We start from the raw sequence: 27,978 nt of genomic DNA, 5'->3' as shown, positions 1-27,978 counted from the left end.
AATATTTAGGAAAGAAAAAAACCACCTTTTTGCATCTTCAAATCACAAATTTTCCCGGGGGAGGACCCCTCCGTTTTTTTGTTTTTTTTTTCCCAGGGGATGGATATTCCTCAACAACTAAATCAATTGCAGTCCCCTCCAAAAAATATATCCTCGCGACGCCCATGCTCTCTGGTCAGCCGAGTGCGGTAGAGGGGCTGAGGCGGCGACTATGCTGGGTTGGTGGCCCCAGCCGCTGGTCGTTGCCGAAGCCCTAACACCCTCCCGATCAACAACAGGGAGCGATCCCTAACAGTTCTGTAATTTAAAAAGCTCTGGAAAGTCAAATTTAAGAGAACTGGAAGTTACTCCCACCCTACCCTGATAGGGCGCATATATGTGGGAGGGGAACGCGAGAATTGCCGGCTGTAGGTCGGAACAATCTGCCGCCGCGTGTTCTCGTAGTTTTGGTCGGTGGTCAGGTGGGGTCTCACTCGCCATTATAGATTTTTAAATTTTTTATTTCCTCCTCATTACTACTCGGTTAACGAATATGTCTATGAATTCGACAAAGTACCTGGTTTGCGTTTCTTTGTTATGTCACCAATTTTTTTTTCCCGCGGATAATTCCCCAAGTGTTACATAACGGGTGTAGGAAGTGATAGCAATTGCGAACACTTGCGCGCGTGTTTTTTTTTTCACACCCGTTACGTAACACTTAGGAAATATCTGAGAGAAAATGTTGGTGAAAGAACCAAATGAGAACTTCACTGAAAGAAATTTTTGTATATTTTACAAGGAAAATCCTTGGCAACAGGAAACCCTGTTGCCAAGGATATTACTTGTAAAACTACAAGGCAGAGCTTTGCACCACGTGCGATTTTGCAAGGCTCTGCCTTGTAGTTTTTGCGAGAAATATCCTTGGCAGCAGGGTTTCCAAGAAATTCCCTTGTAAATGTACAAATTTTTTTTATTTAGAGTGTAGGTATAATGTTAAATTTATAGACACGGCCTTTTAACCAGCGGTAATGACGGTGAGATGATAGAAGTCGGCAAGGCGTGTGGGAGCCTTGACCCAGAGGCGTTGCCGGGACTGTGGTGGAGAGAGAGAGAGAGAGAGAGAGAGAGAGCGGCGCCCTGCGGTGTTTACACAACTGTTCCGCGAGGCGTGACGTCAGCAATGGCACCTTCCTTGCACCCCGGTCGCGCCGAAGACATCCGGCATTGCCGAGAGAACGTATATAAGGCAGAGGTGCCGCCCCCCCCCCCCCTCGAAATTTTTTATGCCATTTTCTCAATGATTTACTCAATTATTTTATAATATTATACTTTTTTAGTATTATAATTTATCACATTTTGCATTAATTAAAACTGATTTTCTAATAATAATTTTGGTCATATCAGGTAATATTTCCATCCTGAACCGACAGATGCCAAACTGCTTTTGTTGAGGAAAGTGCGGGGTTGTCAATTTGATTTACAAGATCCCTTTCAATTATCAAAGCACCAGAAACGTATTTTCACATTAGAAGCCATAATGATGTAAATAATATATACATTTTTCTCGTCTTTTAACCACCCCCCCCCCTTCCCCTGAAATTAAAATGACGCAGTCTGCGTCGTTACCCCCCCCCCCCTTTGTGGGCACCCCTGTATAAGGGTACGGGGAAAAGAAAAAGAAGTAAATATTACGATGCGTCCACTGGTCGTCAGACGGCGAGCGCGATGCCTTGGGCGCTCTTCTCCGGGACCTGCTGAAAGACTCCCTGCGGCAACAATGACTCGGCGTCTTTGCATCGGAACTGCTGAGTCACTCTTAACAACTGTAACCACTCCCGTTTCGCTGTAGATGTTTTTTTTGTTACAATGTCAGGAGGGAGGGGTGATATAACAGGAAGTGGTTTGTGAAGGAATGTTAATTTCTTATTGCCCCAAGGTTATTGGTTACGACGTGGCCTGCTTGTGTTACAAAAATAAGTCATAATTTCATTTATTATTCTGTACGTACATAATGGAACACGTAGAGCAACTTATTCCAAAGAAACATGTTCGCGTGTACTTATATTGATGTATACGTAGGGCCATGCATATTTTGCGAAAAGATTTCGAGACTAGATTAAAGTTAAAATACTATAGAGAATCGTCTGTGTTTCGTGATTGGGTGAGTTTCTCCCAGGTACATATTGATTGTAACAACACCAATCACAGTGATTCATTGCGGAAGTAAACGCTTCCTGAGTGGCTCGGTCAAATAAGGCAATGACTTCTCTCGCCGACGGCCACCAATCACAAGGAAGAAACCACAGATGGGGGTGTACCTTGTTGCAGTCTAATAAGTGTTCAGATCTTTTCGCGAAAAATGCCTGCCCCTATGCATACGACATTCGCAAATGAAACTGCAAGTGCGCTGTGTGGACCTGGACAGCAGCGGGCCGATAGTGGTCCACTTCGCAAGCACTATCACCTCACTGTCGCCGCTGTCGAGGTCTGCGGTTGCGAGACCGAGCTACTGGCGACTGTGCCCGAGGAACAACCGGCTAGAGGCCCTGTCACACGATGTGAAGCTTCCTTACACGGCCACTGGTATACGGATGGTTCTGTAGAAGAATTAGCAGAGCGCCAGCCGTTTTCATGGAGGTTTCCTGTAATCGGTCCTGCTCGAATTTCTGTGGAAGTTTTCGTGGAAGGTGGAAATTCTATCCAACCAGAACCAAGAAATCAGAAGAAACGGTAATTTATTTTGGAGGGGTATATATATGCTCTAATCAACAATAATTGTTACACTGTCAGTTCTTCTGTCTCCGCTAAATACTTATAAATATCCAAAAATTTACGTGATGGATATAAAGAAACTAAAATAAAAATTGAACGATATTTCATTTAAATGTATAATGTATAAAGGAGATCTAAGTCCTGGGCCCGAATAATTGTAAAAGACCTAGATCTGATATCGTTCGGAAAAAAAAAATTATTTCTCTGGTTTTATGCTGTGTGGTCGGCAGCGTGAGAATCATTAATAACTGTTTTCAGGGCGGGGGGGGGGGGGGGAATGAGGAATTATTCTCAACCTGGGAGTGAACTGTCATTTTTCGAGGGGCGGGCGCAGGAAGAGGCGGCGGTATATACAAACGATCTACATACAACCTTGCAAACACAGACTCCTACGGCAACTGAACCCGTGAGGGGATAAATCCGATTGGGAGATAAGTGGATCTTTTTTACATGTCCAAGTTCGGACGAGTCCGAGCCGGGCGTGCGGGTTCGGAGAACCTGGGAAATAGATAACGCCATTCCACAATCGCGGTCATGGATTGTTAACAGCTGAACAGCTACGTCGAGAGGTTGAGGAGACCCATCCCAACAGCCGTCAGCCCAGGTTTACCAACAGTCCTTGTCCCCCCACCGGGGTTCCAGGACGGTAGGTACCTTCACTAGGGACCGGAAAAATACGCGGGTTCATTTCGTGATAGGCTGAAATTCAAACATGTGTACAATTCTGCTGGTTCTGCTATTGGCTCGCAGTTTAACTGGAGCTCTCTGGGCCAATGAGAGACTATCGACCGAAGAAGCGTCGAATCACAAACTACCCAGTGGAGACGCCTCACAATTTAGTACCCAATAAACACGCGTGATTACTTGAGAAATGCAGAGGATAATGGAAGATATCCTAGAGGTCATTTAATCCGCGAATATTTCCGTTCCCTAGCCCAGAGTCGTCCAGTTGAGTTGTGAGCCAATAGCAGAGGCAGCACTGAGGTGTAACTATTTGAATTTCAGGCTGTCGTGAAATGAATCCGCGAGTTTTTCCGGTCTCTACGTATCACGTCCTCCTGAGAGACGGCGGTAGGCGCGACCCTGAGGCCCGGACCAGCCGTCACGCCGTCGCTGGAGCCGGGGAATGGGGCCGACGAGGGGAATCGCCCCCGGAGAAAGCGCGGCTTCGCTTCCCGCCGACATGACAGCCGGGAGCCGCACGCCAGCCTGCCCTCGGCGCGTCGGCTGGTTTCTCCAGACACGCACGGCCGTGGCTCAGACCTCGCGGCAGAGGCGTCCAGTACAGCAGTCACGTAGATCTTTTAATGAGAACGTTTTCTTTAAAATTGAATTTCAAAGGAAAATTGATTGTCACCCTGAAATCTCAGAACGCCAATAGTAATTTAAGTAATGATTTTGCCTGAGGGGGAAAAAAAAAAGGAAAATTTTATCCTTTAGTTTTTATTTAATGGTTTTTCAGTACTTTCTTCTTAAGTATATTATTTTTTAATAAATACACGAAACACACATGTAAAGTTTGTATGAAATAAAAACTTAACACGTGTGCAAAACGGAAGTTAAATTTTGACTGCTTGGGAATGCAATTCTTGCTGCTTTTTTGCATGGGGCGTGTCGGGCTGTTATGACGAGGAAAGACATTATCGCAGCCCACTAAGGATTACAATGATCCTTCCAAACTAATCTCTCTGCGACATTATGTAGCTAATCTGTTGTAAAAATTTCTTATACTGTCTTTACTTGTTTTTTAAAATTATTTTGTTTCCTTTTTGATCCTCGAAGGAAGGAGCTCGGACACACAGACCTCCTCCCTGGCTACGTGCTTGCAAGTAAACTTCTACCCTGCCTATCGGCCGGCTGTTGAGCAGAAAGGGATGTCTTACTCGTGGGCAGTCTTCTTCCTGGCTCCAAAACTGGGCGTTGCCTCGTCTCCCAACACTCATTCGCTGAAGGCAATCACTGGCCACTGCAGAATCATCTTGCCGTGAAAACTACAGGTTCGCCGCGCTCTATCTTGGGGTATTATTAAATCATCACAGAGTTGATTTCATGTCAAGATTTTATATTTACAGTAATTACAGATAAACTTGTAGACTTTTTCAATTGTTGAACTTTCACGAAATTAAAAATATATACAGCGCATACTTTTTACAAAGTTACATTTTCAACTTTTTTGGGTTTTACAAATAAGAAAAAATTAATCTATTGCAGAACTGAAACTTTTTAGGTTTAACTGCAATGCCACTGGCTACTTCGTGATATAGTTTGCATTTCTATCACAAAAACCTAATTTCATGTTTCTTGGCTGTCAAAATCGTAACAAAATTAAGAATTTTGAAATTCCAGGTAAAATTAATTAATATTTTCTGAAAGAAATTCCAACCATTTCTTGAAGTAGCCAGTGGCACTGCAGTTATACCTAAAAGGTTTCAGTTCTGCAATAAATTAAATTCTCCTTATTTGCACAACCCAAAAACGTTAAAAATGTAACTTTGGAAGCTAATTATGCAAAAAGTATGCGTTGTATATATTTTTTTTCATTTCGTGCGTAAGTTCAACAATTGAAAACGTCTACATGTTTATCTGTAATTACTGTAAATATAAAATCTTGACCTGAAAAGGGAGGCACCCCCTTAAGGAACAGATGTGTGTTGTGATGTCTTGCTAGGTGCGGCAGCGCTGGTGAGTAAAGCGTGCCAAACCCGGGACGAGACATCACGCGGACTCTGCAGCTCGGTGTAGCCTCCTCAGGGAGGGCTGATAGCGTCATTGCACTGGAAAAACCCATCGGAAACCCAGTTTGCCGACGACACCACACGTGAAGCTGCTGTGCGGATCTTTGTAGAGTTGCGAATGGCACAATCTCTCTGCCTTGCAGTTTTACACGTGCCATCGTTGGCAAGTGTTTCCAAGAACTATCCTTGTCAAACATTTTTTTTTTTTTTTTTTACAATATACAAACCAGCCTTTGCGTTCTTTAAAACCGTTTTTGAAATGGAGAAGATGTTAAATTAGTTTTTGGACTTGATTTCCAACCGTGTGACCAGCAATGGCGTATGTAAAAAAAAAAAACTGTGGGGGAGGCCTTGACACACACACACCCAAACACATGGAAACAAATTCTCCTAACGTTGGATACATTACAATAGAGAATTTAGTATGTTTACCTAATTATGTTAGTAGCATGCAAAATTCGCGTTTTTATATCGCAACAGGGTAGAATGCAAAAAACATTTATTCATTTCCAACACCACTAGTTTCTAAAGGACTAGAAGCCAACAACAAACATGCAAAGAACCTAATCAAAATAGATGGTAGAACTTGACAGCGGCCAGTCTTCATTCCGTACATAAATGTGGATTCTACCTGAGCGATGGAAACTAACACCAATTTTTCAGGTACCCACTTATCATATGCTCGCTTCGCAAATTATTATTTAAATGTAACTGAGTAGTATTGAGATCACACGTTCGAAGATGACACTTTTTTTTTTTAAAGGGCAATATGGGTGAAGTTTGATTGGAAAGCAGTGCTTGTGTGCGAGGCCGCCCGCCCTTACAGCTGGCTCCAGTCGCGTGACGCGTCGCGGGAGAGAGCGCCACACTTGCCAACTGGAGCGCGCCGCAGAGTACACTGCCGCCTGCGCGCGGCGTGGTTATGCAACCCGCGAGTTCGGAACCTCCTCGCGCGAAACGGAGTGTACGCACGCCACGCTGTAAGCTAGAGCTGCCTCTGTACAACTCTCACCCTTACTCTTCTGTGTGAGATGTCTTCAAGTCGTGATCTTAGCTTACTCTAACTGTAATAATTTTTTTAACGAGGATTGTAACGCTTTCGCAACATGCCAGGGGGGGGGGGGGGAGATATCTGTTTGGGTGTTCCACACAAACACAACCCAGTCCACGTGTCGCACACTGCACGTGGAGAGTGCTATTCAACCAGGCGTGGCGTCAAGATCACTGCCTGGTCACTGCATGAGGCGCCACCTATTCGGGGCGTATCTGTGACAGTAAGACGGGACGGCAAGTGAGACGCCCTCTGGCATCACCCCTAAGCGCACAGTCTTTTCGTCGTGTGTAGGGCAGTTATGAGATCCGAGTAGTAACCATAACATTATATGCCGAAAAAATGTAATGCGAGTCCCTTGAGTGCTTTCAAGAATCTATGTACAGAATGTTTCGTGCCTAAATATGATTCTATAAAAAAAAACTTTCTAGGAAGTGAATCCTTCTTTTCACAGACGAGAGAGCCAAAGGCCCGAACGTGCATCTTCTGGATTGGGGGGGGGGGGGGGGGGGTGTGTGTCTGTTCATTGTAAATAAATATGGCGGTGTTGATAAAAGGATACTAATGGTCAATTAGGTTAGGTTAGCTACATTATAAATACTTTAAAACATTGTGGACGGTTTTTTTGGTTAGGATAACTACATTAAAGATACGGAAAAAAACATGAACTCCGGGGAACTTCGGGTTTTGGCTCTCTCGCCTGTGAAAAGAAGGCTTCCCCCAGATATAGGAAGCCCGTGGAGCAGGCCGGGTGATGTGGGAAGCCTGCGGATCTGGCCTCGGCGGCGGGCTTATCTGCGTGACCCGCCGCCATGCCTCTGACGTCACAGCCGCCTGACCCCGAGCTGCTATGCGACCAGCTGTGACGCCGGCGATGTGGCGTACCTGACAGTCGAGCGTCGCGCCCTGCCCTCCGCCCTCATCTTAGGCCCGACCATGCCACAGTCAACAGCTCAAATACAACATTACACTTTACGATTTATTTACTCATTGCTTGCAAATTATAATATTACTCATTTCTACTGGACGGAAAACAAGCTGTGTTGTTGATTTCTTAACATTTAAAACAAATGTACTTTGAAATACATAACACAACCAGTTGGCTCCGGTCTTTTAGAGTTTTTGATACGTTCTTCACTTCGTTCAGCGTATATCTACTTCCCAGCCAACTTTACTTTCCAAAACCAAAGGGAACCTTTGGAAAGGTTTAGTGAATAATTTTTACAAGAGGAGCAATATTTTATTTAAATTCCTTGTCGAGAATAAGGTCTAAAGCCGAGGTTTAGCATTATTTCAAGTCTTTTTCGCTTTTTTTCGGAGCAATTTAGTTATATCTATATTTTAAAATTTCGGTCTGATAATAAAACGATTCAAGTCGACGTAGCTGCTCCAGCAGCGAATTCTAGCGGCGGGTATGGAAATTAGGTGTGATTCGCGTTAAGAAATGTAGTTGTAAACACAATTTACGCATTTTGATCGCGCTCGGCATTGTTATAAAGAATTCTACGTTAAACTTCATGTCCGAGTTTCGTATTACAAGTGTATTTGCAACACGAGAGCACACGAATTTGCTCGGTACCGAGGTTAGATGTTACACATCTCTGGCGAGTGCTGAAATACTCGCTAACATTTATTTTTTATTTTTCCGGCATAGTTTCGTTTACTTCCGTGTTCTTCACTATGTTCAAGTATCGTTGTTATACTTAGAACCGCCCACAATTTCCTTTTTTTGGCTGGGTTCTATTGTGGTTTCCGTCGAACATGCAACACAGTTTTAGAACCTGCTCAGACAAACATGGCTGCGCTGGTGAGTCTCACGGCAGTTGCCACGTGGCGGTTGGGGGAGCTGAATTGTTGTCCCTTGGAAGGGCAGCCCTTCAGGATTTTTCTGACAGTAGTGTTTTTTAAAGGTTGTCTGAATTGTTGCCCCTTGGATGGGCAGCCCTTCAGGATTTTTCTGACAGTGGTTAGTTTAGGTTAGGTTAGGTTAGGTCACTTTACAAACTAACCACTGTCAGAAAAATCCTGAAGGGTTGCCCATCCAAGGGGCAACAATTCAGACAACCTTTCAAAAACACCACTGTCAGAAAAATCCTGAAGGGCTGCCCTTCCAAGGGGCAGCATTTCAGTCGCCCCTGGCGGTTGAAGGAAGCCACGGGGGCCAGCGCTGAGCTGGAGATTGCAGAACCGGCCGCTAGAGGCGCCACTGCGGACAGTGTTTACAAACACGCGGCGATAAGAAGCTGGTGTTCCACAGGCTCGAGTGTCCGAGTGCCGTCTACAAGGATATGGACTCACCGTGCCGCTGATGCTTGGCACAGACTGTTTCGGAACTCACTTCGCAAACTAAAAACTAAACATTACGTGGAATATAAATAATTCGCAGCTGTCATTAAATTCCGCTTCGTTAAAGTGATTCATTGAAATGTTTAATAACGCTAATAATAATTTTTGAAGTTGTACTTCTTCAGTCACGGTATTGAAAAATGATGACTCCATGCAACGAAATTTTTCACAGGATAAAAAAAAAAGTCTGCTCACAAATAAAAATTATATATGAGCTTTTAAATCTTATATTTTAGTGATATAGGTATGTTGAATTCTGAATCATATCGTTAAAAACATGTAACTCTACGCACACATTATTTTTAAAAAATTGATTGAATTTATACTTCACCAACTGAATTTATAATATCACTCCAATCCCTTTATTATTTTTTTTCTATTAATTATTTGTATGCAAAATTAAAGTTATATTTTTATTACACCAAGTAAGTATATACTTCTAATGTGCGTGCATAAGTATACGCACCCATTTATTTTGCAGCAGGCAGGTGTCTCCCAGATCGTCTGTTTACACAGTGTTTCTGTGTAGCAGGCATGTGTTTGTGTATCGCCAGGCTTGCAGACGGCCAGCTCATGCAGTATTCATACGCCCGCATGCTCAGCTAATTGCCTCGTCTCCGGCAAGACCTGTCGCGCCGGTGGGGAAATATTCAAGTGTCCACATCTACCTGCGTGGCTGTGTATGTGCTTGCAACGTTGCAGCTAATATAAAAATCATCTGAGGAACTTTTCGGAAATGTATTATTGATAGAGACCGGAAAAATTCGCGGATTCATTTCGCGATAGGCTAGAATCAAAATACGTTTGCCTTTTGACCGCATCAGTGATTGGGCCACAGTTTATCTGAATGACACTCGGCCAATGATAAACTTTCAACAAAAGAAGTATCGAATCACTAGTATCCCAATTAACAGGCGATACGTGTCAGTAGCCAATGAGCAGACGTAATTTTCCCGCGTGCATAGAGGATCATGGAGTATATCCTACAGGTCATTGAAAGAGCGAATTTTTCCGGTCTCTAATTATTGAGGTTATTCTTGTTTTAGGCGAGTTATGGGAAAAAATGTTGAGAGTGAAATTTTTGCGATGCGCGCGCACTCTGCAACGAAATTTTTACAGGAACATGGCGGACCCACGTGTATGAACGTAAACCTACGTATGTTTAGTTACTTTCATAAAAATTAGGGGTCATACCAAACGTATTGGTGTGCCAAATGAAACTTAATGATAGTGAAACTACTCTGTAAAATAATTGGTAAACTAAAATAGTCATTCCAAGCTTTTTTTTAAACCTAAGGATTCGAGTATTACAACGATAATAATATGAGGGAAATAGTTAGGTATGTAGTAGGGGAACCAGTAGAGGAGGTGAATAGTTAAGTACGTGGTGGGGGAACCAGCATAGGAGGAGATGGCAGAGGATAGGTAGAAATAATGCAGCATGCTTGCACACTATCATACTTGAGCACTTTAATGCATGCACACTTGCATAATTTCACACTTTCACACTTGAATACTTGCGCAATAGCATAATTTAGCACTCCCATAATTTCATATACCTATATCTTTTTATCTTCGACCTCAGTCAAAGAGAATTATGTTTCCTATACGGTACCTAATAATATAATAAGCAAGTGGTTTAACTTCTTTCACGCGGGTACTCCACGCACACACATATATATATTTTTTAAATTAGCGTCTGACATTTTATAAACTACGTGCCCATACTTAAATTTGTTTTAGTAAATATTTCCTTCTGTTAGTCAGAAGATAGAAAGAAATATTTCATAATTCCAAATAACACACGTTTGTAACTTATTGACCATTAGCCTGCAATTCTGTTGGCGTCACAGCCAGACCATGAACGGAAAACAACGGCCAGTGAACACAACAACTGCGCCAGGGAACGGCGGCGGGCGTGGGACAGGCGGACAGGAAGACGCACGCCCATTGGCCGCGGCTCTGGTGCGGGGGCACGCGCCTGCGCGCGGGGCGACAAGCGGCCATCAGCCCTCGGCGCCATCTTGTCGTGCGTGCGCCGCGGAGGCTCGCAATACACAGCTTTTGTAATCTTTACAAGGAAAATCGTTGGAAACTCAGTTGTCAACGCCATCACTTGTTAAACTGCAAGGCAGAGCTTTGTAAAATTGTACCTAAATGGTACATAGCTCTGCCTTGCAAGAGTACAAACAAATTTTTACAGTGCAAGAATGACTCGAGTAGAGAGAGCGTATGATGGGTCTGAAGCTGCAGCACCAGCGCCATCTTGTGACATCCGAAACAATGACCATGCAATTTCTTTGTATTGTTGAGGCGAGTTATTTTTTGTTGCTCAATGAGACACACACACACATGTGTAAGAAACACGTACGTATAGGCCCAACAGATAATCTCTAGTGTTTTGGGCGTACCAACAATGCCCTGGTGAGGTGACGATAATTAAAAACATGTTTCATCAATATAATGCCATTAATTTAAAAGCAAGTTCATCCTTTGATGATTAAGTCGATAGTAAGTCGTATGAATAGTTTCCCAAATTCTTCTGTTTTTGTGACATTTAGCCATTTAGTTAAGTATCATAAATACTTGTATGTGGCATGTTTACTGTACTGTGCATTCATTGATCTACATGTAGAATCAGTATAAATGAATGCATGAGTAGTGTATAAATGTATGTTCGGAAACTGGCTTCTGGCTGTGGTGCTGGTGCCGACCGCCTTCTTGAATTCTGACGTCACGGCGGCTATTTTTGGTGTCTAATTCCTCAAAAATTTCTAGAAATGTCCCTATTTCGAGGGGAAAAAAAATACCATTTTGAGGGAAAATCTCCTATTTTTATTCCATAAACTTTTCAAAATTTGAAATACCAGTACCTCAAAATACTTTTGCCTTAGAAACAATGAAAATTCCCCATAGTAGCTTAAATTCTCCGTCATCTAGCCGCCCTGAGCCGCCGAGGATTTGACCTTGACCATAATCTTTAAATTCTTTAATTTTTAATTAAAAAATTCCGGAAAATTTCCAAAAAAATATAAGGGAAAAAAAGTTTATTTCAAACGTTGCACTTTTCGTTATGACTGCCATCTTGGATTCTAAAACTATGATCTTTTCATTACGGTCGCTATCTTGGCGGTGTGTCTTCATCGTTGGACTTGTCGGTACGGCCGCCATTTGGAAGTATGAAGTCATCATTGCAATTTTCTTGGCTTCTGCAATATTGAATAGGCCTAACCATAAATATTTTAACGGGAATAATTTAAAATTTTAAAATTTATAAAAATATATATAATTACATTTTGATAATAAAATTTATAAAAAGGTACTACATTCGAACCCGATGAGCGTAATCGATTAAAAATTATTTTTTTATTCATACCCTTGAAGATCGAGCTAATAAAAGCAATATTAGAGAATATACTAAATGGATTGATTATTATGAATATATCTAACCATTTTGGCCTTTTACTGTAAAAAAATAGTTTTAAGCTAGAGAAATATGAACGGTTTTGCCACAAATGAGCTAAATTACTGCTGGTTTAATTGAAAACTATTTCCGGGGAATAAACGACACCTTTGTTTTTACAAATGTCTTTGAACTTATGTATCTGAGTTATGTTAACTTATCCAGCAGTACTCTCCCATTGTCTGTTGTTGTCAGGGTCGCTGAGAGTTGTTGGTCGTGTGTTGCAGGCGCCATCATGGGCCGTAGCGGCTACACCTGCGTGCGGCACGTCTTCTGCTCGCTCAACGTGCTGATGTGGGTGAGTGCCGTGCCTTCGCTGCCTCGGGTATCCCTCCGCCGCAGCCCAGTGGCATGTGCGCGTGCGCGTGCGAGGCGAGGCAGTAGCTAGAGGTGGGTCGAAAAGTATCAACCTGATACTTTGTTACTGATACGCGCCTGTATCAGGAACGGCAAACGAGTACACTTGAAAAGTATCAAGTACTTTAGTATCAGTTCAGAATTCGCCTGGAACAACACCACGGCCAATGTGCGCAGAACCCGATCGCAGATGACGGTCACTTGGGCGGAGCTTGTGAAAGGGGAGGGAGCAGGAACGACGAATAAGGGATAAAGAAGGGAAATAATGTAGGGGAGGAAGCGCAGGGGAAGGCGTTGAAGGAGAGGCGCAAAGCGAAATTGTTACGAGTCGTTTGGTTATTGTCCCTCATCAAAGTACGCTCAGTGCGCAGTGCGTGCACAGTCTCGTTCAATAATAAAACTAATGAAATTTTAATATTAAAAAGTACATTAATACAAGATATAATATTTATATTTGTTCACCTAACAGCTATGAAAATGCAAATAAATTCTCAGTTGACACTAATAAGAGATGTAATCAACATATGGACTTTTTTTTTTTCGAAAACAATTAGTAACTAGTGTTTTCATACATTAAAAGATTACGATTCTATCAAAAATTAAAAATAAAAAAAAACAGATACGTACATTAGTGAGCATACTATATCAATGTTTACGTTTCAAATGTTTCTTCAGATTAGTCGATGATGATCTATAACTCAGTTTTTGTTTACACAAATTACAATTAGCAAACACATTATTTTCCGTAAAAAAATTCCACACAAATGAAGTATTTTTCCTGCACTTATCCATTCCTTATTTCACTATAAAGATAATAACTACAAAGCATGACACCCCGCAACAATGTACGTGGTAATAGACGGCCAGGACGAACTGCAGTGAATGTTGAACTTATTGATATTGGCTGTATCAGGCGGGCATGAGAGTAACAGAGGTAGAGAATTACCGGGCGTGATAAATAATGTATCAGAGACACCGATACCTTTTTACGCTGGTGATGACGGCACAGAGGATGTGTACCCTGTAACGAGAATGCTGATATCTTGACGCTTCCTGGGACCGCTACTGCTCTGATACAAAAGTATCAGATACTTGTATCTAGGTACATTACTGTATCAGTATCAGGTTGGAACAGTTACCGAAAATTGCTGTAACAACCCACCTCTAGCAGTAGCCATGCGTGTTGTATCCCTCCGCCGCAGCCTAGTGGCATGTGCGCGTGCGCGGGCGAGGCGGAGATGGACCACGTAAACGGAGACCACGATGCACGAAAAAATAACAAATTGCAACCAGTTGAATTTTAAGGCTACGAAATATTAATAAATTAAAAATTATACATAAAATAAACCAAAAACACAATATTCTTGTACTTGAAACAATACTCAACGTATTAAAACATAAGCAAACATGGCTACCACCGCGTCCAAAAACTTGAATTCTATTGGTCGCACGGAGCGACGTAAACGGAAGAGATCAGCATTGTTGAGTTCATACTTGTGTGTCCGTCTCTGCATGCCATTGTAGAATCTCTGTTCCGCGAGATATGTCTACGTTTACGTGATACGTCTCCGTTTCAGTGTCATTGTAGAACAAATGGTGTATAAATAGGACAACGTTAAGTGATTTTTAACAGCATTTTAAGAAACATTTTTCTAATGTTTCTCTCATGAAAACATAATTGTCATCCTTTTATTCCTTTTCAATAAGTATGACAGCATTTTTTACTGAACAACTTAAAATATAAAATAATTAATACCGACAACTTAAAAATCAATAATTATTTAAAATTAGATTCTCCCGCTTTCAAAACAGCGAACGTTTCAATAATAGAATAAAAGTCGTAGCTAACTCGGCACTTAGCGATGTTTTTGAACATCAGTACACAATAATGAGTTAAAATCTTAAGAAAAATGAGAAAATTCGAACGAATTTTTTATTTGCTTCCTTACTTGGTTTTTCATCTGCAATAGCTGACACATACCCAATATTAAATAAATTTGTATGACATTTGTTATCCTTTTCTTATTGTTGATGCTTTTCTTTCCGCTTTTGAATACCTGATTCATTTCGGTATTCTATAATTTCCTGGAAAAATTTAGCACATTGCATTTTACGTGACTTGCATCTAACATGACACTTAACAAATATTTGTTAAATCACCATATTTATTATCTGTATGTTCAACGATACATATCACTGTTTCTTGCGTGAGATTTCGGGATCTTTGTACTTAGGCTACCTGACATTTAATTATTACATCAAGCAGACTTGAGACAACTGGATCCAAAGCCTCACCAACTGTATGTGTGCGTTGTAACACGCTAAAATTGAATTGTCAGGGTAGACAAATCAAGGAGCGTAAATAAACCTGAGTTACTTGCTGTAACAAAGCTGTCACGCTCGTTATCTTGAAATAACACCTCCCTCACACAACATCCACCTGTCGTGGCCGGCAGATTGTTCAATGCCTTGTCAAGTTTTTAACATTCCGCCGCCATGCGATAACCAACACTTCTAACGTATATTTTTTTTTGCCACTCCTTGTAGTCTGTTATAACTTTCTTCCAGGCAGAGTTTCTTGTACAAAGTAAACCGTGGCCACGTCTGTAAATGTGATGTGAGCATATTGTTGCATAACTTAAGGTTTCCAGGCTTGTAATTTTCGTCCTGCTATCAGGGTAAATCTACGCATTGAAAAGTCTTGGTGACACCCCCTTGCCCCCCCCCCCCCCCCCCCCCGGGACACGTTTAACTCACGCCAAGTAAAATAAATGAAGCTGAGAACATGAATGTATTGGTCTGCACCAAACGAGGTATTTTCGACCGGTGTGTTGGTAACGAGCTGACTCGGGAGTGCGTTGCGTCACTGTTGCTCTCCTGCCGGAGGCTGGCGGCCGCGCTAAGAGGCTTACTGGACCCCGCATCTCCCCTGGCCTATCATTCCTCTGTCTGCTTGCACCGTGCAACACCGCAGCTGTAGCGGGAGACATTTCTACGGTACAGCCAAGGCACACCTGTACCCCAACCGTATCCCTAGTGCACGATAGCGTAGATACGAGAAAAATTCGCGGTTTCATTTCGCTACAGGCTAGAATCCAAGTGCGTGTACATTATCGCCGCCTCAGTGATTGGAACACAGTTTGCCTGAAGGACTGTGAGCCAATGAATGACCCTCAACGTAAGAAGTATCTGATCACAAGCATCCCAGTTAGCAGGTGTCACGAGTCAATGAGCCAATGAGCTGGTGTGATTACCGCCGCGTACATAGTTGATCTTGGAGTCTATCTTAGAGGTCATCGAAACCACGAATTTTTCCAGTCCCTACTAATGAGTAGGGATCGGAAAAATTCGCGGGTTCTTTGACCTCTAGGATAGACTCCACAGTACTTAACAAACTCGGAGAAATGACACCTGTTCATTGGCTGCTGATTCGTGAGACGTGTCTTAACCAATTTTTCCATGATTCGGCACTTTCTTGGTTTAGGTTTTTCCATTGGCCCGAAGTTCCCCAGATAAAATGTGGGACAATCGCAGAAGCTGTACGAAGGTGTACTTTTTTGGATGTCAGTCCATCGCGAAATAAACTCGCTAATTTTTCCAGGTTCCTGCTGATGAGCGTTCAGATAGTACGTGCCGCTAATCCTCGGTGCTCCCAGTGGAGACGCCTCGCAGTCAATGGCCAGCGGGACTGTGCCTTTGAATATATATACTGTATAGAAGTCGCCAGCCCAGGTTAAAATTTCTAATACGGTTTTAAGGTAGTTGGTTAATTCACCGCCGCAATCGCCACCATCTCTAGGGCATCGACTCGTGGTGGTCCCTAGCGGACAAGTGTCGAACTCTTCAAACACCCCTTCCCCCTCCCGTTGAACGACGTTGAGCTGCAGTGAATGATAGGTGGGATGGTGCGGGGAATGACAGCGGGCGACAGGGCTGCGCTCTAACGTGTAAATAACAACTAAGACGATACAGGGCGTTACGGCAACGCACTGCAGCGGTGAAGTTCCCAAGCTGCTCATCATGCGCTTCTGAAAAACGTAGAGTAAATCCTATCCACTCGCGACTTCTATACAGTATATATATATTCAAAGACTGTGCGCAGGGGACCAGAGGGACTCCGCGGGCCCCCCTGGAGTCCACACAGGGCCCGCACAGCCGGTCCGCACGAGCGCACTGCGCGCTCCGCAGAGCGGGACGGCTCTACCCCCTCCCCCCACCCCCCACTCCCCCGGTGTCACGCTCAAGGTCAGCCTCGGAGCGCGTGCCGCGTGACGTCAGCCGGGCCCTCCTCGACTCACCTGTGACACTCTTCTCTCTCTCACCTTAGGGACTGGGCCGTCGGAATATCCTCGCCCCGAGACACCTCGACAGTGTCATTTCTGACGTGATAACGTCTTATAAATCGATGAATAGGGACCGGAAAAATTCGCGGGTTCAATGACCTCTAGGATGAACTTTATAGTTTTACGTACACTCGGTCAAATGTCACCATTTCATTGGCTGCTGTCTTGTGAAGGTGTCCCAATTTAGCGGCCTGTGATTCGACACAGCTTCGGTTGAGAGTTTCTCACTGGCCCAGAGTCATCCAGGTGAGTTGTGAGCCAATAGCAGAGGCAGCACTGAGGTTTAACTATATGAATTTTAGGCTGTCGTGAAATGAATCCGCGAATTATTTCCGGTCTCTATCGATGAACGCCGGCTGCACGTACGAAAAAGCATGACTAATTGTCACGTTCCGCCTGAGCTGAGCGTGCAAGAACCGGCCGACCACCGTGCGAGAAAATCTTCTAATGATATCAAACAGGTTAGGGCGGGCTTTTTAAAAGCAGCAATTTAAAAAAAAATTGATATGACGTTATCACGTAAAATTATCGTACGTAATCCGACTTTACAGACAAACCCCCCCCCCCCTTTTTTTTTTCCCCACAGAAACGACACCCCGGAGGGATAACGCAATGAGGGGGTCCCAGGATTTTCTTTCTTTCTCTCACTCACTCACTCACACACACTCTCTCTCTCTCTCTCTCTCTCTCTCTCTCTCTCTCTCACCCTCCTCGACTCATCTGCCCGCCCTGTGGGGCGCTAACCCTCTACTACACCTGGCCAGTCCTCGCAGAAGTTGCACGACCGGGCGATGCACGAGAGCCAACTGTGGTGCTCAGACTGTTTGCTTAATCAGACAACACCGTGACACGGCTTGCCGCAAACTGTACTGTCATCACAGCTGTTGCGGGCCTCGTGGTCCGTGTGCCAGAACCCAGCATCGAACCAAGGACCCGCTAGGAGTCCCAGGCTGCGGAGTGCCGCCCACTGCCTCTAGTTGTGAGATAGAGTTTATGTGTGGATGACTGTGAGGAGGATGATACTGGGTTACTTATAAGGCGGTGTTCAAATTTGCTCCTCTAGCGGGGTCGCGGTAGGGACTCGAACCAAGGGCGTCGCCAGCCGATGGCCTAGGGGGGGGGGGGGGAATTTTGTGGAAAAAGCATGTTTTCTTTTTTTTTTTTTTGCATTTGGCTACATTTTTTGAATCTCTAGGGCTCTAAGGGGGGAGACAACTGCTCCCCTCTACCCCCCCCCCCCCCGGCCCCCTGGGGACGCCCTTGACTCGAACCCATATGCTGCTGTAGGCATTGCGATGAATAGAGATAGAAGTCACTTCTTTCCCTCGAGCCATCTGCAACCGATGTGGGCGACTGCTTGTGGACCTGAGTGAGGTGTGCACGAGGTGTGTGTGTGTGCAGCTGGCGGGCTGCGGAGTCCTGGGCCTCGGCGTGTGGCTGCGCCTCGCCTACTCGGGGTACGCCGCGCTGCTGCCCCAGTACCGCCTGCTGAGCGCCGACAGCCTCTGCCTCGCCTCCGGGGTCGTCATGTTCGTGGTGGCCTTCTTCGGCTGCTGCGGCGCCTGGTTCCAGAGCCGCTGCATGCTCATCACCGTGAGTCCGTCCTCCAGCCACCCCGTGTGTGGCCCGCCGGCTGCCGTCGCTTCCCGGGAACCCCCGGCCCGACGTGGTTCTCGAGTCGACTGCTCAGCCTCGAGCCTTCTGAACCTCCCCGTGAACCTGCAGCCAGGGGCGGATCCGAGGGGGGGCACCAGGGGCAAGTGCCCCTCCCTCCCCCCCCCCCCGGAAAAACCAGTTGTCTGCTACATTAATATTGCCGACAAAAATGATCGTTTCTGAAACCAATAAAATATTTTAAAATAATTAATTAATTTCTTGTAGAATCATGATATCTGGTGGTTTGGATGTCACGTGTAGTGTGAGTAGATTAAATACAAATTTAGTAAATTTTGAGACATATTTTTTTCTCTGGCTATTCTGAACTCCTAGAGTTCCCCCCTCCGAGGCGAACCTCCGGATCCGCCACTGCCTGCAGCATGCGTGGGCAATCAGCTGCCGTCGCTTCCCGAGAACCCCCGGCCCGACGTAGTTCTCGAGTTCTGCAAGGCAGCCTGGCGAGTTCCTCCCAGCTCCCGCATGTGTGCGAGTCCTGGTGGACGTAACTGCGGAGATGTCCCGCTGCTCGCTTGAAGGTTTCGGATGTGAATACATATTTTTTTTTGTGTGTTAAAATGATGCCTGAAGTGCTGAGCAAAACACACATTCCAAAAGCATTGCAGCTGGTGGCATATAAAAAATTGTGTGATAGCCTCTTTATGGATAATTATTGTAGTCCTTTTTAACTATACTGGTGATATTATTTAAATTTATCGATTCATATACCTTAGTTTTTTTTTCCTGGAATATTCTATATTTCGAATACCAAAAATTTGTATGGTAATTGAGGGTGTGATTGGTTCAACCCTAATCACTAGAGCCCGGAAAAATTCGCGGATTCAATGACCTCTAGGATAGCCTCCATTACACCTCTGCACATCTCAAGTAAACAGCGCGTGTTCATTGGGTAGGCCTACTAAATTGTGAGGCGTCTCCACTGGGTGGCTTGTGATTCGACGCTTCTTCGGTCGACAGTCTCTCTCATTGGTCTAGAGAGCTCCAGTTAAACTGCGGAGCCAATAGCTAGAGACAGGAAAAATTCGCGGTTTCGATGGCCTTCAGGATAGACTGCACATAACCCCTGTACACTCGGGGAAATAACGCAAGTTCATTGGCTGCCGACTTGTCAGTCGTCTCGGCTGGTTCGTCTGTGATCCGATCCTTCTTTGGTTGAGGGTTTATAATTGGTTGAGATGCGTCCAGATGAACAGTAAGCGAATAGCAAAATCATCTAAGAGGTATATGTATTTGAATTCTAGCCTTTTCGCCGAATGAATCCGCGAATTTTTCCGGTCTCTACCAATATCAGAACCAGCAGAATTGTACACATGTTTGAATTTCAGCCCATCACGAAATGAATCCGCGTAATTTTTCCGGTCTCTACTGATCACGTGTTGTAACGGTGTTCATGGAAGTGCAGAGGCCACGGCAGAGGGATGTGTTTGACGGGTGCGCAGTACTTCAGCCTGGTGATCTTCATGTTCGTGGCGGAGTTCCTGCTCGCCACGCTAGCCTTCGTGTTCCGCGAGAACCTGGGCCATCTGCTGCGCCAGGAGCTGCGAGCCGGCATCGAGCTGCACTACGACCCGGGGCGCGACCCCGCCTTCGCCGCCGTCTGGACGCACATCCACGACGAGGCGAGTCCAGTCCGTCCAGTCCGTCCAGTCCGTCCAGTGCGTCCAGTGCGTCCAGTGCGCCCAGTCCGTCCAGTGCGTCCAGTCCGTCCAGTCCGTCCAGTGCGTCCAGTCCGTCCGTCAACCACGCGTCGCATTCCGCCCGTCCATTGTCTGCTCGCCCATCGGAACCTCGCCAAGCTCCAACTCTCCACGGACAGATGATATCATAACCTAAACAATACCTTAGAAGTCGGATGTGAGGGGTTCTACTCAGTGGCGTGGCCAGGATTTGTGTATGGGGGGTGTGTGTTTAAGAAGCATGCGCGCCCCCTCCCCCCCGTATTAAAGCGGGGGGTTCGGGGGGTCCTCCCCCGGGAAAATTTGGATTTTAAGGTGTAAAATAGTGCTATTTTAGCAGTTTTCGGTACTTAATTTTAAATATTGTAAAGGTAAAATTTTTATTAATTTAATAATATGAAATTTGTTTGAATGATGAATAAGAAATTTAATTAAAGATTTGGTGATAAGGGGGGGGGGTTGAACCCCTACCCCCCCCCTGGCTACGCCCCTGGTTCTACTGTACCTTGTAATGTCGTGTCACGAATAAGTATATGGGACAAGGTGGGGGTCGAGTTAGGTCGAACCCGAAATTTTTCCGCCAGCAAGAAATTTTGGGGGGGGGGGGGGGGGGGGAAGTGGGTATTCTCTGGGTTACTTCCGTTTCCTTCGCCCATTCTTTCCATCATGCTCCGTTAACGACTCACCAACTTGCATCGAGTCTACCGATCTCGGGTCACTGAACAGTAGAAGTTATTCTTCTAAATAACTTAAATTCCATACTCCCGATGATTTCACAAAGGAAAATACGTTTTACAGCTAATTAGTTTCAACATTTAACACAGTATGCACCTAACATAAAATTTACTATAATTTACTTTTATATCCTTTCGTTTTTTTTCGTCTCCGTAACTAAATTATTCTGTAAAAAATTTGTTGTCTGTTAAGTCGGTTTAAGGACGATAGTTTAACGTGACGTCATAACAAAACATTGATGAAATGATTGCACGCTTTTAAGAATAAAATTGTATCATTTTTATTGAACTATCACTATTTTGTATGGATACAAAGAAGGAGTGAAATGAAATCTACAATTTAATTGATAAATTTACTTTTATTTGCACTCATTAATTCAAATATGTTTATTACTTTAATGAAGAGATTATTTTAACTATAACTTTTATACATGTTTGCTGTTTAACTTCTTCCAATCTGTGTTATTCTGTTAAGGATAGAACGATGATAGGAAAAGTAGGAAACGAATGGGAGTGTTTCAAGTTTAATGTGCCTCGAAAAAATCAAATCGATGGTTGTTCCAATCGAGTGGAAGAGAGATAGATGCGGCGCAAGCGTACAATGAGCGTAACGGGACACAGCGTAACGGGACAATGTGTGTAACGGGACACTTTTTTGTGCGTGCAGCCGGCGTTCATCGATTTATTAGACGTTGTCACGTCAAAAGTACTTCAGAAAATTACAATTGCTCTATTTGATTCGCGTGATAGTGCTGTTATCTGTAGGATATGTGTCATAGCAAATATTTCGAAGGTTGCCAAACGTCCGCTAGAATGCATTGAAATCAGTTTCTAGCCCAGTGCAGGCCACAGTTTATTAAAACAGGTGCTATTTCATTATCTAACAGGGATTGTGTTTGGATACGTTCTGGAATACTGTCTGCGAGTTAGGTTATTGTATTCCAACAAGGCAGTGCTTATTTGCTACCTTACTTGAATGTTTTGGAATACCGCCCTAAAAGAACAAAAAATTATAAATTAAATAAAACTCAACCAGGAATTCATCTCAACCTTTGTTTATAGTAGAGGTAAATATTATTCTTTCAAAATATATGGGAGCACAGGCACATGATTGGGATGCACAATTTCTTCGTGTATACAGTTTGACAAAGTCAATCAGGAAAATAAGCTCAGGAATTAATTTACTTAGACAATACATTTAAGCATATTACCTGGCTTTGTCCTAACCTAATAACAATCTAATAATTGTGAAGGTTTATTTGAAAAAAAAAAAATAAGTTCATGGAATGTATGTATCATTGTTTAAAATAAACGATAAGTTCTGGTGATTCATGTAAGTATGTGCAAAACCACAAGACTGGGCAATCAATTACTTTGTTGTCTGCAGTTCCACTGCTGTGGAGTAACGGGCTACGAAGACTGGTACGACATTAAAGCATGGCCCGGGGAGAAGATAGTGCCGGACTCCTGCTGCCTGCCCAAGATAGCCAACCACACAGGCGAGTGCAGTTGAATATACCTCGAGCGTCTTGCTCAGGCCGCGTTCCCTTTGCTACCGAAAACACTGAGATTACTGGCCAGTAGCGAACCACTTGGGAACACCATTTCGCAGTAGCCTATCTATGACTTGTAATGTCATGAATGATGAATCCACATGATAAGCAGGCAATGTTGTGTTTATATCGTGGCCTTAAATGTTTTATTGTAGAATTTTAAAACGAAACATCTTGTGACCAAAAACATAGTCACTCACAGTACTACAAACAACTTGGCAAAATAAAATCAAGTGTTTGCATGGAAGAAAATCGTAAATAGTTTACTTCTATTTACAGTATTCCAGAAGCCATTTAAAATATTTGGTATATTGATATAAATAAATTTAAAAAAAAATCCATTATATGGAGCGAGATAGTGCAGTTGTGAAGACACGGGAATCTCATCCCAGAGGACCCAGGTTACAGTTATGGTCTGGCCTTCCTGATTTAGGCTTTATGTTGTTCTCCAAATTACTCCTGGCAAATATGAGGGAATATTCCCTTATAATAGGCCGTGGCTGGTTCCTTCCTCTTATATCCCTGCTCTATGTAGTGTCTCTTTAATGCCCCCGCCTACCCAGGAATATATACCGTAAGTAGAGCTTCAGAAAACAACCCTCATGATTTGAAAACTGCCCAGGATATCCGAGTGATGTCTGTTTAATAAAAACATTTATAAATACGCTGAAGGCAGATAGGTAGTTCCATTTACGTTTGTTTTTAAGGTGTATTTTTACGAGAGAGAAAATGGCTAAAATGGTATTTTCATAATAATTTTAAAACACGAAACTTCCAGTAAGTATTATTGAAAGCACCCAAGGTCCTTACATTACACATTAATAATCATTTATTCGCCATATAAAGTTACGGTTACTGCTCGAATCTCATAACTTTCATATGCACAATGAGAATACTGCACTTCAGTCCACATCCCTGCGCGTGGAGGAGATAACACACTGGAAGCATCAGTGAGTGTGGACCTTATCAGCCCGCCTCATTGACACCATTGAATAGATTATATATATTCAATGCTAACACAGACACACCCACGACTAAGTGGGTCCCGTAACATCATCGCTGTTGATAAGATGCTAGACTTAAATTTGAAAAACATTATATATATTTTTTGTAATCTTCTGGGCCTCTTACTTACCTAAAAATTCAATTTTATGACTTGCATTAAAGAGGTAAAAAGATTTTATGATATTCTTAACTTTTAATCATAATTCTATAGTCACAATAAAATTATAAGAATATTTAATATATCTCACATTGGTTAGTGTTTAATGGAAAATGTGGAATGTGTTCAAACAGATTTAAATTTTGGGTTTTCTCCCAAATATAGGTTGTCTAACTCAGTAAACAAATAATTTTAATAAATAAAAAATAATTTTTTTGTCACCACACATTTATAACATACCATATCTTGCTTAGGTACAGTTTTTAAACTGCATCAAACAATATTGTTACTACATATCACTTAGGCTTCAGGCGATCCTTTTCACTGATTAGCATCTTACAGTCAATCAGTAATAGAAAGACGGTGAAGGGTAAGATGGCATGGTCTAGATATTGTTCAGATGTGAGTAGTTTGGGGGAATTGGTCTAGACGAGCTGCTGGTATTGGAGAGGCACCGGCATCCAGACAATCACAACACAAGAGGACATGCCCAAGTGTCACCCGGTCCATCTTTACACAGGGGCGCAAAAAATAAATTTCCAAAGGGGGGGGCAATATACCTTTTTATAAAGAATCATCGATCCGCGCTATTGAAGTGGGGGGTCCGGGGGTCCTCCCCCTGGAAAATTTGTATTTCAAGGTGGAGAATGGTGCTATTTAAGCAGTTTTACTATCTAAAAATTGATTACACAGCACTTTCTTTGCCCCCATTTGCCCCCACTTCAAGGTTTCAGAGGGGGGGGGGGGGCAAAATACCCTTCCCCCCCCCCCTTGTTGTTGCGCCCCTGTCTTTACACCGAGCGTGAACCAGGGCAACCACGCTCAGCCTGATACTACTGTGTGTGCGATGCCGTGCTAGCGGGAGTTCTGGCGGTGTTGCAGACTGCGGGCGCAGCAGGGACCCCGACATGTGGTTCGCCAAGGGCTGCGCCGAGCAGGTGCAGATGTGGTTCGTGGAGCGCCTGCACATCGTGGGCGTCGTGGGGCTGGTCGTCGCCTTCATACAGGTAGCTCCGCCCCTCTGTCCCGAGACCTCCCAGGAGTCCATTCCAGCAGTAACGGCTTTGAATATATATACTGTATAGAAGTCGCGAGTGGATAGGATTTACTCTACGTTTTTCAGAAGCGTATGATGAGCAGCTTGGGAACTTCACCGCTGCAGTGTGCTGCCGTAACGCCCTGTATCGTCTTAGTTGTTATTTACACGTTAGAGAGCAGCACTGTCGCCCGCTGTCATTCCCCGCACCCCTCACCTATCATTCACTGCAGCTCAAGGTCGTTCAACGAAAGGGGGAAGGGGTGTTTGAAGAGTTCGACACTTGTCCGCTAGGGACCACCACAAGTCGATGCCCTAGAGATGGTGGCGATTGCGGCGGTGAATTAACCAACTACCTCAAAACCGTATTAGAAATTTTAACCTGGGCTGGCGACTTCTATACAGTATATATATTCAAAGGTAACGGCAACAGCCACCTCTGCCAGTTTATATATGGGAAGCCTAAGATGTACATCAAGTTCTGACCCTGCCCGAACACGCCCGAATATTCACCTTCGGCCAACCTCGGGTTTATTTATATACATTTATATTTCTCTGTTTATTTTAATGTAGCCATACTAACCTAACTAACCGTCCATAGTGTTTTAAAGTGTTTTAATGTAGCTAACCTAACCCAACCGACCACTTTTAATATTAGAATTCATTTTTCCTGCGCAAAAATAAAACAAATCCCGAGGTTGGCCGAAGGTGAATATTCGGGCGTGTTCGGGCAGGGATAGAACTTGAAGTACATCTTAGGTCTCTCGTTTATATATACTCCACAAAGGAAGGAAGATAAAGAGTAGCAACTCAATGCTATTACTAACGCTCTTATTTTCTTTGAAAATCCGAGAACTGTGCGGCAATTAGAAGCAACCTAACAACCTGTAAGTTGTTAACTTTTCAAAAGTAAATGTTGGCAACCTTGTTTTTTTTTATCGTTTGTTGCTGTAAATATTAACCTATTATGTTTAAGATTATTTATTTTTCAATAAGGAAAAACCAAAACATTATTTTAAAATTCTTAATAATTTTTGTTTCAAATTTTCAAAACCTCATAACCACAAAGTTTGAATTTCAATTACAAAAAAATACCGACTAGCGAAAGCGAAGCACTCACAATATTTTGTTTTGCAGCCATGTTTATTTCATTGCTACCAAAATAATTTAACATTGGCAAAAATTATTACAAAGTATACTGTACATTAAACAAATTATTAATCGAATACGATTTCAAACAGAAATGCACTTCATAATGCAGATGATGCCTATGAATACAAAACTTAACTTAAATAACATTTCTGCTTTCTCGTCTGTTTTTATTAGCTGGAATTAACGACCACTAATTCAATGATAAACTATGTATTACATAGCCATGTGCTCATCAGCGTAGGTATAGGTTAAGTTTATAATTCTTAATTTTTTCAATCGTTAACCCATGCCGTGTGCTCTTCGCTATTTCGGTGAGGGCGAGTGGCTGGGGTGAAGCTGTGGTACCCATGTTGCAGCTGTTCGGCCTCATCTCGTCTATGCTGCTCTTCTGCACGGTGCGGCACAAGAGGACCAGCCACACCTACAAGTCGTACGACCCCACCACGTGACGGAGCGACCTGCCGGCTGCCCGCCTGTACATACCTAACCTGTATCTCACTCTGTCGCTAATAAACCACACGTCTCTACTTGTGTCTTGACACTGTCTCACTACCTGCTGTCCTGTCACCGTTCGGCCTTGTGTACGATGCGTAGTCACTTTTCCAAGACCAACCATTTAACACTGACGAGACATCTCAATAATCTAATTAAACATATACAAAATTGTTGTTGTTTTAAATTATTGAAGTCAAAAATCTTTACTGAGGGAGCAACAATTTTCCAGTGTTACGAAAATTCTGATCGCATGAGGGGAATGGTTAGGTACATGGTGGGGGAACCGGTAAAGCAGGAGAGTGCATCAGTGGCGACGCCACTCTAATGCATGCACTAGTGGTCGATGGGAAGGTGGCAAAAAGGGGGAGATAGGTACGTAGCAGAGCATGCTATATACTAGTTGTAAAGGTGGGAAGGGCGACGGCAGGGGAGAGGTAGAAATGATGCAGTAGTGATGCTTTGGAATTCTCGTAATGCTGCTTGTGTTTGTCTACTCAGTTTTCGTAATGGCTGATGATTTATGCTGCCATATTACTTTTATTTTATTTAACAAATCTACAATTTCTTTATTTGTGTGGAAAAGAGCTACTGATTTGTGCAATTCAGTTTATAATTAGCTTCATTTTTATGCGGACAGTTTGATCGAAAATGAAAATATTTATTTATATCTATATACTTACCTAAAAAGCAAGAAGTTTCACTTCTCTCGTGCGTGAACTCCACGAGCACAATTTTTACTTAAGCAATTGATACTTACAAATACCAGTGAAAATGATCATTTTACTGTCAAAAATGAGTTATATTTTATGGTAAATATTACTTCAAATAAGACTGTGGTATGTAGGGCCATTGGGAGAAACTAATGGTGCAAGGCAAATAATTTTGTCGACCACTTTCTTAACTATTTGGTGCATAATTTTACAAATCCCCACAGTTAAAAAACATCACTGAAGACTGTAAACATTATTGTGGCCATAACAAGAAAAATAATATATGCATATTGCATAACTTGTAAAAACGTGTGAGGTTTTCACAATATCATGGTTAACCCAAGCATTAAAAATATCTTGAAACACAACCAGTACCTGGGCTTTGGGGATTCCCCCACCACAACCTGTCTCACCCTCTTGTCGGCCAAGCTGTTATGCTGTCATTTACACAGTGGCGTAGCCAGGATTTGTGTATGGGGGGTGTTAAGAAGCATGGCCCGCCCCCCTCGTGTTAAAGCGGGGGGTCCGGGGGTTCTTCCCCCGGGAAAATTTGGATTTTAAGGTGTAAAATAGTGCTATTTTAGCAGTTTTAGGTACTTAAATTTAAATATTGTAAAGGTAAAATTTTTATTAATTTTAATATGAAATTTGTTTGAGTGATGAATAAGAAATTAATTAAATATTTATGCTAGAGGGGGGGGGGGGGTTTGAACCCCTAACCCCCCCCCCCCCCCCGGGCT

The 27,978-nt window shown here is 43.2% G+C and overlaps 1 protein-coding gene across 1 annotated transcript in view; it reads left to right on the top strand.

Annotated features, from left to right (window-relative positions):
• Positions 1-26,560, top strand: part of LOC134536215 (tetraspanin-9) — a 42,976-nt gene extending 16,416 nt beyond the window's left edge. Inside the window, exons 2-7 of the mRNA XM_063375875.1 lie at positions 12,574-12,644; positions 18,448-18,639; positions 20,160-20,339; positions 22,518-22,629; positions 24,728-24,852; positions 26,390-26,560. Coding sequence (XP_063231945.1) covers positions 12,582-12,644; positions 18,448-18,639; positions 20,160-20,339; positions 22,518-22,629; positions 24,728-24,852; positions 26,390-26,482 — 765 coding nt within the window. The 5' untranslated portion in view covers positions 12,574-12,581 and the 3' untranslated portion in view covers positions 26,483-26,560. The remainder of the gene's footprint in view (positions 1-12,573; positions 12,645-18,447; positions 18,640-20,159; positions 20,340-22,517; positions 22,630-24,727; positions 24,853-26,389) is intronic.
• Positions 26,561-27,978: the final 1,418 nt, after the last annotated feature.

The sequence above is a fragment of the Bacillus rossius genome, chromosome 10 (assembly GCF_032445375.1).
Source record: "Bacillus rossius redtenbacheri isolate Brsri chromosome 10, Brsri_v3, whole genome shotgun sequence".
In the NCBI taxonomy this organism is placed as follows: Eukaryota; Metazoa; Arthropoda; class Insecta; order Phasmatodea; family Bacillidae; genus Bacillus; species Bacillus rossius.
This window is presented reverse-complemented; position numbering and strand designations above follow the sequence as displayed.